General features: G+C 37.9%; 1 protein-coding gene across 2 annotated transcripts in view; it reads left to right on the forward strand.

Moving 5' to 3' along the window:
- ptchd4 (patched domain containing 4) overlaps positions 1-14948 on the forward strand; it is an 88683-nt gene extending 73735 nt beyond the window's left edge. For both annotated transcript variants that reach the window (XM_039748977.1, XM_039748978.1), the window contains exon 3: positions 13195-14948. In XM_039748977.1, the coding sequence (XP_039604911.1) occupies positions 13195-14828 (1634 nt within the window). In that variant the 3' untranslated portion in view covers positions 14829-14948. The remainder of the gene's footprint in view (positions 1-13194) is intronic.
- The last annotated feature ends 366 nt before the right edge of the window (positions 14949-15314 follow it).

Genomic DNA, 15314 nt, shown 5'->3' on the forward strand with positions numbered 1-15314 from the left:
GATCTTCCAGATACATGGACTGTAACAGACTAGATAGATCATGGGTTCCTGCAGGAGTCCTGACGGTGATGTGGCGGCATCCTCCGGCTCTAGCGGCATCAAAGGCACACTCATAGTGACTCAGAGTGAATTTAGACAAAATGCGGGAATATAAAGACGTATATGTTCCTAGTTCCTCAGAGAGGGCACCAACTGTAACAATTCGTCTTGATCACTAGCCTGAGATTAATGCTACCACTATTCTGACCTAGCTAAAGGCAGATGATAAAAGGATAGGCCAATATCACACCTTAATAAAGTTCCCGCATCGCCTTTATTCTAATAATACAATCCCTTAATATCAATGCATTTATAAGTCACTGCACACCATAGACCGTATTTATCCTTGCAATCCATCAAATAAACAACAAATAGAAAAACAATCCCTTACACATGGATCGCCCCGCCCGAACCTAAGTAACCCTTAATTTGCAGCGCCTTACACATATACATGTATTTACACATGAAAAATTTTCATTCCCCCAATTCCCGTTCCAGAGATAACATATAGATCCGTAGATAGTCCACTGTAATACTCCCACAACGACCGGCGAGCTGATGAGGAGTCCTGAAAATAGCAGACTATACAACCTATCTCCTCTTCGTCATAAAAGACATACAGTCAGACTTGCGCCATGATTAACGTATAGTACGTCCGTTTTGATAGCTCACCCGAGTCCGTAAGTAATAGCGGAACGATCGATTCCCAGGAACTAAAGAGAAAACCATCCACCTTCATACAGGACTGATAGGAGCTCCTAGGCTTTTCCCATGGCCAGAGCAGAAGCTGATCTGCCTTTTTCTGTTATCCGATGTTCTTCTTTCTTTTTTTTTCTTCTCCTCTCTCCTTTTTCCCTCTAAGACGGCACGCTTTATGCAAATGAATCCCCGAACCAACCAGAAGTTCCACCTCTGGAGTACCGCTGTCAATCTCTGTCAGAAGACTATTCCCCCCCCCAACAACCGATCGACAGCAGAAAACATTATCTTTATGTGACAGACAGACAGACACACATACATTTATCTTTTCAATAAGGTGGATAGTAAGTATATCTTAATACGTAACCCTTAATAATTCCCATTTTATTGTGTTTAACAAAAAAAGGCTAACATGACAGAGCAGATTCTTAGTGTTGCCTCACAGTGTCCTAAGTCTGAAGACTGCATTTGGCCGTTGTCTGTGTAGAGGCTGTATGCTCTCCCCATACCTGCATAGACTTCCCTAAAGACTTTTAGATTAGGCCTACTGGCAACTCCAGATTGGCTCCATGGGAGTGAATGAGTGTAGATGTGTGCCCTGCAGTTAACTGGTGTCCATTCTAGTGTGTTTCCTGAATTGCAACTCTGCTATCCCATAGCAGTCCCCTGTTACCTAAGAGTTTGATTTGTGTATTTTTAATATATATTTTTTATATACGCAAACAGCAAATAAAAGTCCTTTTTTTCTGAACTCTACATTAGCACTGGGCCACTATGCCATGAAGCTAAAAAGCTAATTAAAATTGACTTTTACTAAAGCAATTTTTTAAAAATGAATTTGCTTGAAGATTAATGTGGGACTGTAGTAATTTACTGATTTAATAAACATTCCATAATTTAATTATAAAGTCTTTGCATTTATTCATGGTAAATTGTTAGACATATTTTGATTCACCTTTTCTTGTAATTTGTAATGCAGCTTTGTAAATTAATGTAACAATAAATCTAATATTCTCAAAAAAATCTAGTTTTGTAAAGTCTAGTGTTTACATGTCATAGGCTAATGTGATTTTCATAGTTGCTACACGCTTCTTGCTGGGACGTATTAGAACAAAGAGACAAAGTACAGAGAGAATAGTGATTGTGTTGCTGCACTCTGTATATTCAGTGCTTTCAAAAACTATTCAGACTCCTTTATTTTTGACATTTTGCCACTTGACGGTCTAAAATCATTTAAATTAATTTTCTCCACATTAAATAAAAATGTGATACTCTGGAATTAGAAATCAAAAACGGCAATTTAGACATTTTTGCAAATAAATTTCAAATAAAAAAAATAAACATCACCCTGTCACAAAGATTCAAACCCTTTACTCAGTGCTCAGCTGAAGCACAGTAGGCCGTGATTACAGCCTGGCATCTTATATGGCATGACACAGCAAGCTTCTCACACCTGGATTTGGGTATTTTATGTAGATCCTGTCATGCTCTGTTAGTTTACTATGCGGATGTTGATGGACAACTTATTTCCAGGTCTCTCCAGAGATGTTCGACTGGGTTCAATTCCAGGCTGTGGCTGGTCCACTCAAGGACATTCCCTGAGTTGTCCCCGTGCCACTCTGTGTTGATTATGCCTTGTGCTTAGGGTCATTGTTCTATTGGAAAGTGAAACGTCAGTCCAGACTGAAGTCCAGAGTGCCCCTGAGCAGGTTTTTATTAAGAATGTCTTTGTACTTTGCTCTGTTCAGCTTTCCCTCAACCCTGTCTAGTTTCCCACTCCTTAATGATTAAAAAACAAGCCCATAACATTATATTGCCATCACTGTGCTTCAATGCTATAATTTTATTCCGGAGGTGATGAGTGGTGCCTAGTTTCCTTCATACATGATGCTTAGAACTAAAGCGAAACAGTTCAATCTTGGTTTCATCATACCAGATAATATTATGTTTCACAGTTTGAAAGTCATTCAAGTCCATTTTTGCAGACTTCAAGTGGGCTTTCATGTGTCTTTTGCTGAGGAGGGACATCTGTCCTGCCAGTCTGCCATAAAGGCCAGATAAGTGGAGTGTTGCATTGGTGGTTATCCTTCTGGAAGTTTCTCCTATCTTTGCACATGTTCTCTAGACCTCAAACAGAGTGACCTATTGGACTCTTGGTCACCTTTACTAACAAGGCCCTTTTCCATGATTGTTTAGTTTGGCCACGCAGCCATCTCTAAGAAGAGTTGTGGTTGTTACAAACTTTGTCTGTAAGAATTTTTGAAGCCACTGTGCTCTTGGGTCCTTGTAGGTCTTGGCACAATGCTGTCTCTAAGCTCTGCAGGCAGTTTCTTTAACCTGATGGCCTGGTTTTTGTACTGATACATATTATTAGCTGTGGGACCTTATATAGACAAGGGTGAGCTTTTCTTAATCATGTTCAATCAGTTGAATTGACCAGAGGTGGACTCTAAACACAACCCAAGGTGATCAATACAATGGGATGCACATGAGCAAGATTTCAAGTGTTATAGCAAAGGGGCTGAATACTTATGTCATTGTGATATTTCAGTTTATTTTTTAGAAATAATACATTGGCAAAAGTTTCTAAAATCCTGTTTTTGCTTTGTCATTCTGGGAATTGAGAGTTGCTTGATGATGGACAAAATGAACTTAAATGATTTTAGCATAAGGCTGCAACATAACAAAATGTGAAAAAAGTGAAGAGGTCTAAGAACTTTCTGAATGCACTGTACTCAATACAATAGCATATTTAGTGCTCACAAGAGCTACAAATTTGTTATCTATATATTTACAATTAGCCACGTTACCTGTCAAAGATAGATAATAGAATAAATTAAAATCACATTTGATATCTTTTGCCTTATTTGTACATTCAGCACCTTGCCTTGGTATCCTCATGTGTTTGAAACTTTCTTGACTGGTGCTCCTTCTATCTATTGCGTTCCCATAAAGCCTGCTAGTCATTTCACGGTGCCTTGGTCACTTCACTTCTGCTTTTATACTTCCTGTCTTTGAAGACGACTCTCAGCAGGCCTCCTGCACCTTTAGTACTTTCCATGTGTCTCACACTCACACTTCTTCCTTCTATTGCATCACCAAAGCCAAACTGACCAATCAGATTTCTCTGAGGAACCAGACACACACAGAACTTAGTGTTTTATTATATAGTACATATACAGTACAGTAGCGCACTAGTATACATTTTCTTAAGAGGGGTCAGAGTTCTTCAAATCTGAACATTTAATGTTACATTTGGGAGCATGCAAATTATAGCATTAGTAACTTTTTTCTTATTTAATTTTTATATTTTCTCACTGTCGTTTTGTTTCCTTGTGGTATGGCTGCCATTATGTTATTTTAACAAAGGGCAGGTTGCTAAGCTCATCACCTGACATTGCACTGGATGTAACTGCATTGTGACAAATGTATAAAAAATGCTTCAGGGATTTTCACTTTACTATAATTAGCGAAATTAATTTTAATGATGACCGGGCCCGTTTTGTTTTTTTTGCAACATTATTTGCTTCATGTTAATCCTCATTCACATCCTTTATTTCTTCCGCATGTGGATGCAACTCACTTTTCTTAGAGGATTCAAACCAATATAAGGTTAATCAACATAACATCCTTAATGGGGAAATGTATTATTTCTGATTAGTTCATCAAAATGCAGTTTCTTTTATAGATAATGTAACTTAAGAAAGAGATAAAAAATTAACTTCTCTAAATTCCTCCAGTAGAGACATTACTTATGGGGAACTAACTTGTTTAGAACTCTCCGTAGCTTTCAACAATGACCTTTTCTTTTCTTAACAAACTGCTGTATAAGCACTTTTAGCAATATCTACCTCACCCAGTGTTGCTTACTTTTGTTCAGCTGTCTTGACGTAACTTTAGACAGCTTTTAACTGAATGCAGTAAGGCCAACAAGCCTTGCAATACAGATAAAACACCTTTTCTCCCACACTCATCCTTTTTGTCTGTTAACCATATTATGCACATTACTTTCATAATGATCTTCCTTGAGTTCCCTTTCATGCTTTTCTTTTACTGAACTGGCCATGGTAATTCTTTCCCTACTATGATCTTCATACCTTATTGTATCTTAATGAAAAACTCTAAAAAAGCGTTTTTAAATATACAGTGGGGGAAATAATTATTTGATTCCAGGCTGAATTTGTAAGGTTGTAAACCTACAAAGAATTGCCCATGATGAATCAGAGGTTCACTGGCAAACCTTGGTCCCAGTTGCCTTCAGATCATTAACACGCGCCTCCTGTGTAGTTTTGAGCTGATCCCTCACCTTTCTCATCATCATCCTCATCCCATAATGCAAGATCTTGCATGGGGCTCCAGAACAAGGGCGATTGATGGTTATTTTACAGTATATTTCTTCCATTTCCGAATAATCCCACCAACAGTTGTCACCTTCTCACCAAGCTTCTTGCTGATTGTCTTGTAGCCCATTCCGGCCTTGTGCAGGTCTACAGTCTTGTCCTTGACGTCAAGCTCTTTGGTCTTTCCCATGGTGGAGGAAAGGCTGGAATGGAAGAAATTGATTCTATAGACAGGTGTGCTTTATCCACATAATGAGTTGTGATCAGGAGTATCTGTAATTGATTAACTGATTGATTGATTGTAATTTGTGTGCCTAGCCCATCTGTGGGAGCCAGAATTCTGGCTGGGTTGTAGGGGATCAAATACTTATTTCACTCAATGACATGCAAATCAATTTATAAGTTTTATGTAATGTGTTTTTTCTACATTTTTGATTGATTTTCTGTCTCTCTCCTTTAAAATGAAACTTAGAGACTATTCATTTCTTTGTAAGTGAGCAAACCTACAAATTCAGCAGGGGGCCAAATACTTATTTACCCCACTGTATGCTTACAAAGCTGGGAAGTATTAAAGCAGGTAGGAGGAGAGCAGGGTACCTCAAAAAAAACCCGACAGAATCTGAGAAGCAGGTTTTAATGGAATGCTGGACAAGAGAAGTTTAGACCCGCACGGATAAGGAGGAAAGATGCTGAAGGTACATGTAGGGCAAGAGATATAAAATATTTTTAAATCTGTCAGGTGTGGGTGTATTCAGTTTTGTTAGGTGTTGTCTCTTTTTGTGTCTGCCTTTTTTAACTTTCTGATTCTTTTTTTCATCTATTTTTTTCTAGTTTGACTATAAAGGCTAAAGTTTGGCTTGATTGTATGCAATTTTATTTTCTTCAAATTAAATATTTAATTTATATATATTGGTGACAATGAGGTGCACTTCAATATGGGATTAGAAGACCTGTTAAATTTTTGTATACAAAAAATTACTTTTAAGTCAATTAATTGTAAAAGAATCTTATTGACTTCTGAAGTGTTACCTGTGACCTTTGATTTCATAAGTTTGATTTCATAACACAATACAATAAATCAATCCTCCTCTCCTAGCAGCTCCATCACTCTACCTCCCAACTCCAGCTCCGCTTGCTGGGTCTCAACCAGTCCTTTAAATAGTCTTCGACCCGGAAGTGCTCCATGCTGCATGTCCATGTGGTTTAATAGCATTTAATAGCATTTCTGGGTCAGATGAAGACTTATATTTTTCTTCAGCCCAGAAGTACTTCTGTTCTTCCATCTCCATGACTTGGGAGTACTTCTGGGCTACAGGGAAAATAAAAATCCCTGCATCTCCCTGCAGCGTCACACGATGGCACCCACGGCACCCAGCTGGAATCTCAAGCCGAACTCCATTCCCCTTGTCCATGTGACTCGGACGTACTTCCAGGGTGTAGGGTAAATAACTGTTGTTCCTCCCTGCAGCGTCACCTAGGTAGGTAGTAGGGCTGTGTATAAAGCCTGCAATGTCCATGATGCCCTGCTGGTCTTCGGGGAACCTCCATACTGCTGGGAGAGGTCCACCTGGCGGCTTGGGGGTATTGGCTGGGATCAACGGCCGGCCATACACCACTATATATATATATATGTATATATATACAGTGGAACCTCGGTTCACGAACGTCCCGGTTCACGTACAACTCAGTTCACGACCAAAAAGCTCGCCAAACTTTTGCCTCGGTTCACAACCACACACTCGGTATACGAACAAGCCAGTTTCCCTTGCCTGCCTAAGCTGAGCTGAGAGAGAGAGAGAGAGAGAGCAAGAGCGAGCGAGCACGTGCCTGCTGGGGAGGGGGAGGAGGAGATTGCTGCACGTGTTTGCCTGCCTATCTGCAGGCTGTACGTGCTAGCGCACCATCCCCCCAGCACAGGCAGCCTGAGAGAGAAAGAAATAGAGAGAGAAAGCGAGCGAGCCGCTGCTGCAAGAGCTCTGTTCATTGTTCTCCTTCCATTGGCTTCTAAGCAAGTGAAGAGTGGTGAGAAGAAAGTTTTGAAGAAAATTGAAATCGAAGTAAAGAAAGAAATTACAAGAGGTGGAAAAACTGTTTACCAGTTTACTCATTTACCAATCTGAAAACCCTCCTGCTTTCAAGCAGCACAATGTAAACAAAGCCAGACTGCCAGCAAACATGAAGGGTTGGGTCACAAGGACTTTCTTTTTGGAATGGCTGCATGAGGCTTTCACTCCCACCAGCTAAATAGCTAAAAGCACCAGAAACCCAAGAAATCACAAGAGAGAAAACACCTGAAGGAAAACACTTCATGCCAGAACTCGACTCATGCAAGGTTAGTTTTCTTGGTGGTTTTTGTATTACGGATTTTTCAAAAGTTAATTTTTCAGTTCATAACGCAATTTGTTGCAAATTTTCGCTTTTTTCCTTGTGCTTAAAATTCATGAAAGTGTTTGCAGATGGAGTTTTTCATAGCGCGATTAGGTGCAATGTTACCTTTCTCTTTTTTCAAATGTTCCTTTTTTTCCGCTGTGCTTAAAACTAATTTTATAAAAAGTGTTTACAGCGATCAGGCTTTAAGTTTAATATCGTGATCTCCTGCAATCTTACTTTTTTGGTTGCTTGTGAGTTGGTTTTTAAATGCACTTCGGATTTGGTCAATGTTCCTTTTTTTCTGCTGTGCTTAAAACTCATTTTAAAAAAAATGCTGCGCCCGAGCAAACGCAGAGAGAGAGAGAGAGAGCACGCAGCTGACAGGGAAGGGATGGAGGGGGATAGGGGTGGGTGGTGTGTGTGTGTATGTGTGTGTGTGCGTGCGTGCGTTCGTGCTACAGAGAGAGAGAGCGCATGAGCCAGGCTGCTCCTGTAGCTGAGGGAGGGAGGGAGGGGCTTTGCTGGTGTGTGTGCAACAGAGAGAGAGGGAGAGAGCGCAAGCGAGCCTGCTCGTGTAGCTGAGCAGGGAGTCTGGGTGTTTTGTGTCAGTGTTATTCAATGTTTTTACATTAGTTTACTATTACACTGTGCATTCTATGGTGTAATTAACTATATTTGTGCTTAATCTTTACATATTTACATACAGTTTGTACAGTCTGGAACGGATTAATTGTATTTACATACAATCCTATGGGGGAAACTGCTTCGGTTCACGACCAACTCGGTTTACGACCAAAGTTCTGGAATGAATTATGGTCGTGAACCGAGGTTCCACTATATATATATATATATATATATATATATATATATATATAGAGTTAGAGAGAGAGAGAGAAATAGATAGAAATCTACAAAAGAAGAGAAAATTAATCGTAAAGTTTAAAACAAGTCTTTTTTTTATTCCTTAGCTTTCAACACCTGTCAGGTATCATCATCAGAGTAAACTGTGAATTGATATGACTTGATATACAGAAATCAAGGCAATTTATAGCAACTGAGGAATGTAAGAGGGCTGGATTAGTAAGGTGGCGTTCAGTTCATGTTAGTCTTAAAGTCTTTTTTATGATTTGGATGTTCTTCTTTTTAAACCTGCATATGCTGAGTTCATGTCCAAGTGTCTGTAAGTGGCGTTTTCTTTTGATAGCCATGATTCAGCCAGTTCTCTGGCAGTCTTAGTATTTGCCTTTAATCATACTTGCACGGTGCCCCAGTTAAATGTGTGCCCAGTTGACGGATTGGGAGAGCATGGGGGGGTCATGAGGTTGCTGGAAAGGGCTGTGTGGTGCTTCCAATATCTTTGCAAAAGGACAAAGATCCAAGTCTTTACAGTCCTGGTGCTTCCTGTTTTATTATATAGTTGCAAGACATGGATGCTATCTAGTGACCATGGAGTCCCAAATGAGGTACATTTTCTACGATTTGAGGGAACATTAGTTATGGCACTATGGCCATGTGGTGCGATTTCCCGAGAGAGACCCTTCACATAGGATCCTCGTTGTTGAGGACCAGAGTCGCTGGACCAGGCCAAGGGGACGCCCACATATCACCTTGCTGTGGCAGATGGAGAGCCATTTCCGGAGGGTGGGACTGGACCACGTGTCTGTCTGGGGTGATGCTAACCAGGATCCTGAGTTATTTCGTTGTGTGGTGGGTGCAGCAATGAGCTGTACCAGCATATGCTCCCCAACCTGACCTGACCTAACCTGATATATGTATACTTTTAAAGTTTATTTTAATGCTCTTGATTTTCTTTATTTCTGTATAAACAGTGCACATCAGGCAAAGGTCATTTGCATTTTAAAAGTCCACAAAAGAAAGGAACTGCCACAATGTAAATGGGAATCCAATTCTACATGTCTGTGTTAGAAAGGGATCGCAACAAGGGAGTGGTAGATTAAACATGTACTGGGTCCTCAAAAAGTGCATTCCTAGGTTCACCAGAGCAGCAGAGAATATGGGATGCTAGAAAGCAGAGAATTGCTCAGATGTCCCGGATCATCAGCTCACAGAGAAGGAGAGAAGTTTGGCAAGAGGCCAGAGAACCTCCTGGTCATGAGACAGCAGCGCATTGCTGGACAAAGTGCCCTTTTACCAGTGAAGAATGTCAGCAACACTAAAGGCAAAGATGAAGCCAAGGTGAATCTGAAACGGCACTCAACAACATTGTTTTCTTTTCAAAAGCCTAATTGATCTCCATGTTCCACTTCTGTAATGCTGTGAGCTGGCAAACAAAAACTGAAACTTTTGAAAATAACCTTTAGCCCTGTGTAATTAATGCTACAAGGAAATTTTATGTTGGCAAGATTTTGCATTCATTTGGGTAACCCAAGACACAAAACCCTCAATAATTTTGAATTTGAACCAAAGGATATGGTTAAAAGTTAAAGAAAGCAAGGATCTATTGGTTTTATCTTAAACATTTTATCTAATGTACCTCCTTGGATAATTAATTTAACTAAGCTGTGTTTATTCATTTTAAATCAAAATAAATGTTCTTTTTTTGTTTCAGAGTACATTAGTATTCAGCCTTTTCTGTAGTTTCTGTTGTCACCTTTTATAATTATACACACAATTCTTTATGTAGCCTTTGCAGTAATTTATCAAGCTTATGCTAAGTACATTTGAAAAAAATAAGAGAAAAATAAGCAGCAGTCACGCTTTTCCACACTGGACAATGTAGACAGCATAAAACCTACAATTTGTTTTATTCATGATTGTGCTCCAATTAACATTTTATAACAAAGTGTGAACATGAATGCAAATCAAGAAACAGTACATGTTTTCTTGCATGTATTGCATTGCATTTCACTATTAATAAATCTTAAATGTACCACTAAAATGAAACCTAACCCGCTAACAGGCTGTAACAGAGGCATGATACTTTGATTACACAGATTCAGAAAACAATTTATTAAACAAAATACGTGCATGGCAGTCTAGTCTCTCAGCCCCAAAGGCTAAGTAAGCAATCCATACACCAGCTTGTAATCCACTGTTATGTAGTTTAGGACCTCAGACATCCATAGCTTATCTGACAACAAACAAGAACATTTTAGGAACTAATACTGTCTGGGAAGGTGGTCCAATACAAGGAACTTTAACTCTCACAATAAGAAAGGCTGGTGCCAAGCCATATAGAGTAAGTGTACATAATATAATGATCAGAGTGCAAGCTTTTAGAGGGAGAGGAAAAGACCAAGAAGAAAAGCTTTTTGGTTTAATTTGGAGAGATTCAGAAGAACAGTCAGATAAGCAGGGTCAGTTTCATGAAGTAAAGAGAAAAGAAAACTAAAGAGGCAAAAAAAAAGTCAAGAAAAAAAAAGAATGAAAAAGAAAAGATGACAATAAGATGTTAAAAATTATATATATATATATATATATATATATATATATATATATATATATATATATATATATATATATATATAAATAAAATTGAAAGAGAATCTTATCTCTGAAAAAAAGCGAGAAAACTCCTTGTGTTGAACACATAAGCCAACCTTATATATTATGACCATCATAAATCACATGCCATATCAACTTAGGAATGTGCACCCTTATAAAAATGAATTTCATAAAACAGTGTAGATGATGATGTCACTGACAAGAGAGTAAAATAAAAACAAATAAGGCAAAAGTACTTAAATCTTGATACTAAGTACAAGGTTTTTTTCTGTACAATGTGTATGTTGAATGAGGCTTCAGTTTTTAATCTTAGAGAACACAATGGTAATGTTTGCTTTCACTTTCAACTGTATTTACCAGTATTAAAGATTATTCCTGCCTTTCTGTGACTTCATTATTGTTTATTTTGGGCACTATTATTTTGTGAAGTTTTATATTTACATTTCTGTGGTGTTGCTTCCCAGAAGTGTGCAGCATGTGAAATCATATATGCCACTGTATAATGTTTGGTACCATGCAATGCATGTCCTGGTTATACAAGATACTCCCAAACTACTGGTGTATGTTTTGATTATAGTGTTTTCTTTTTAAAGATTTTAAATTTTCTACTTTGAGTTTTGGCTTCTGATTTGAGGTTACAAACCTTGCTAGGGGCTTAGAATACATATACTCATCTTTTGATACCTTATTCTTTGCATGCTGCCTCATGTTCACCTTGTCAGTGCAGCAAACACGTACATTTCTTACATATGCCACTGCATCCCTATGAGATTCAAGAAGTGTGAGGCATAAGTGCTACATGTTGTTTCACAATTTGACTGGCTACTGTTTTAAATGTCATAAAAATGTAGATTTGCCCATTTAAATAAAATTGGTAATACACAGTAATTTTCTCTAGAGTTTCTGAGATACGATAAATTCTGTATTTTTCAAGTCAAAGTTGTTTCTAAAGTTAAGCATTTTCTATTATTTAAAATAAATAAATAAATATACAGTCCTAGTGTTTTACTGTATAAGTAATCTATGGGGCACAAAGCACCACCATAAAATAAAAGCCTAAAAACTTTAAAAATTCTTCCTCAATGAAATGGCAAATGAAAACATGTTTCCGACACATTTTTGTGATGACAAAAGGGATGTAATCAATGTATTGCATATTCCTGGTACTATTTTTATTGAGGTAAGGATACTTTTTCTGTTTGCTTGTGTGATACTAGCAGCCTTTTTGGGATGAGTTCTCACATAAATATGGAAGTAAATCAGCACAGTTACTGTGATTTTGTCTTTCGAGAGAAAAACCTTGTGCTGGTAGTGAGAGATTGTTACAGAAGAAGACAAACACTGAGCAAGCGCACACACACACACAGTTGATCTTCTTTTAAAATGGCTGAATCTCATAATATTGGTGTTTTTTGTTTGAGATGCAGATTAATGCTTGACAGATTTTTCAGCTTGACAAATGGACATATTCGGTAAGTTTTTAGGCTTTTCTTTTCCAGGAGATCAGTGCCCCATAAGATTCCATTATCAAATACCAGGAGTGGCTGTGTATTTTTTTAAACTGATAGAAAACATTTAACTTTAGAACACAATTTTGCATGGCAAATGCATATATACAGTATATTCAGTGTTTAGAAAAAAATAACATTGACTTGAAAAATGCCAGACTTATGCTTTCAGCGTTTTTGCAGAAGTTGAGCCAAAGTAACAAGCATGGCTCAACACACAAGATAAAATGAATTGGTCATGGAAAAATTCTGGTCAAAACACAAAGTTTAATTCACAATCTGTTCCAAATGTAAATTTTAAATTAATTTAAATATTGATTGAAAGTCTCTTGCCAGAAATGACATAATGTTCTTGTAAAGTTCAGACAGGATTTAAATGTGACAGCTGTCCTTAAATAACAAGGTGTCTTGAGATCACAAGATAGTAAGGTGTGCATACAGTGTACTGTTTCACAGAAACCACAACAATACCCAGCAAGCAGGTGACATCACAAAAAAAGGGAATGCAAAGGCTAAGTCTTGCCAGGTACTTTAATGGCAATTGTCACATCCTTAGTATGATGTGTTTATGTCAAAATAGCAAAAATGCTTTTTCTATTTACATTCAAGAAGGCCTAAGTATTGCTTATTGCACAATAGAGAGGTTGGGTTATTTAGGGATTTTGAATATGATACATTAACAATGTGAGACTGTGCATTTATGAAGGTAAATAACAACAGATATCCAATTGAATTTTGGGAATAAACATGTTTTTATTTGATTTACTTTTTAGGTCATGGAACAAAGGGAGTTTTTGAGCTTCTAGCAGGATGGAGAAGAACAAGAGAAGATATTCCTTTTAAGGAAAGAGTAGCTGATGCCTTTGCTGATGTGATGGTGTGCTATACCATGACCAGCTCACTTTACATCATAACGTTTGGTATGGGAGCCAGTCCCTTCACAAATATTGAATCCGTTAAAATATTTTGTCAGAACATGTGCATCACCATTTTGGTAAACTATTTTTATGTCTTCTCCTTCTTCGGCTCATGTTTGGTCTTTGCTGGCCAGCTAGAACAAAACAGATACCATAGCGTATTCTGTTGCAAAATACCTTCTTCAGAATATTTAGATAGGCAACCAACATGGTTCAAAACAATGATGAGTGATGGCCATGACCTTTCAAGTCATCATGAAAGCAGTCCATATCAAAACCATTTCATTCAACACTTTTTACGGGAGCACTATACCGAATGGATTACAAATACGTATGTGAAACCTTTTGTTGTCATATTATACTTAATTTACGCATCATTTTCATTTATGGGATGTTTACAAATAAGTGATGGATCTAACATTGTCAATCTTTTAGCCAGTGACTCACCCAGTGTCTCCTATGCACTAACACAGCAAAAATACTTTAGCAACTACAGCCCCGTTATTGGGTTCTATATATATGAGCCTATTGAGTACTGGAACAGCACAGTACAAGAACATCTAAAAACATTAGGCCATGGGTTTCATAAAATAGCTTGGATTGACCATTACTTTCAGTATTTAAAAGTTGTTAATATCAGTGCAGCAACCAAAACTGATTTTATCACAGTTCTTCAGAATTCATTCTTGAAGAAACCTGAATTTCAGCACTTTAGGGAAGACATCATTTTTTCTAAGACGGGGGATGAAATAAACATTATTGCATCACGGATGTATATGGTTGCCAGAACTAGTGTGAATACAAGGGAAGAAGTTGTGGAGCTGCTGGAGGGACTAAGGCCACTGTCCCTCATAAACAGCATCAAGTTCATTGTCTTCAACCCAACCTTTGTCTTCATGGATCGCTACAGTTCTTCCATCATATCTCCTATCCTGACCTCTGGATTTAGCATCTTGATTGTGCTAATACTGACAGTCTTCCTAGTGATCCATCCACTTGGCAACTTTTGGTTGATTCTAACAGTTACCTCTGTTGAACTGGGAGTGCTTGGTTTAATGACCTTGTGGAATGTAGACATGGACAGCATATCAATTCTGTGCCTTATTTATACTTTGAATTTTGCAATGGATCACTGTGCACCTCACCTTTATACTTTTGTATTAGCAACCGAGCACACCAGAACTCAGTGTATTAAGATGTCCTTGGAAGAGCATGGGGCAGCCATTTTGCAGAATGCATCTTGTTTCCTCATTGGGCTAATGCCTCTGGTGTTTGTGCCTTCAAACCTGACCTTTACACTGTTTAAATGTTCTCTGCTTACTGCTGGGTGTACAGTGTTGCACTGCTTTGTGATTTTACCAGTTTTTTTAACATTTTTCCCCCCATCAAAAAAGAGGCATAAGAAAAAGAAACGTGCCAAACGAAAAGAGAGAGAAGAAATTGAGTGCATAGAGGTCAGAGAAAATCCTGATCATGTGACGAATGTATGAAATGAGATGTAGCATAGGGAAATCACCAAATGGACAAAAGAGCAAAAATGAGTGCCATAGCTGTTAATGTGGATTTAAAATGAGTGAGACTGTCAGTCCTTGCAAGGATAAAAACTAAACAATCGGAAAAAATAAAAAGGCTTTCTAATACTACAGAATAATGCCATATGAAGTCAAAAAAATGTAGACTTAGATATTGTAGCACTTATGGGAAATAATTGTATTATCTTGACTCAAAGTTAACGTATTACTAGTAAATCAACTGAGACTTATGGCCAGTGTGATGCTAATGGTCATCAGTGATGGGTTGATTTTATCATTAATCAATTTGCAGTTATAAAGAGGAGCCAAACATTCAAACTGATTTTGTAAAACTAAAAACAGGTGCCAAAATGTAATCTCAAAAACTTTCATTCAGAACCTCACTTATAAACATACATTTAAAAGAAATGTTGCATTATTAGCACTGGTATTTGAACTTGTAAA

This window comes from Polypterus senegalus, chromosome 3, assembly GCF_016835505.1.
Source record: "Polypterus senegalus isolate Bchr_013 chromosome 3, ASM1683550v1, whole genome shotgun sequence".
Taxonomy (NCBI): domain Eukaryota; kingdom Metazoa; phylum Chordata; class Cladistia; order Polypteriformes; family Polypteridae; genus Polypterus; species Polypterus senegalus.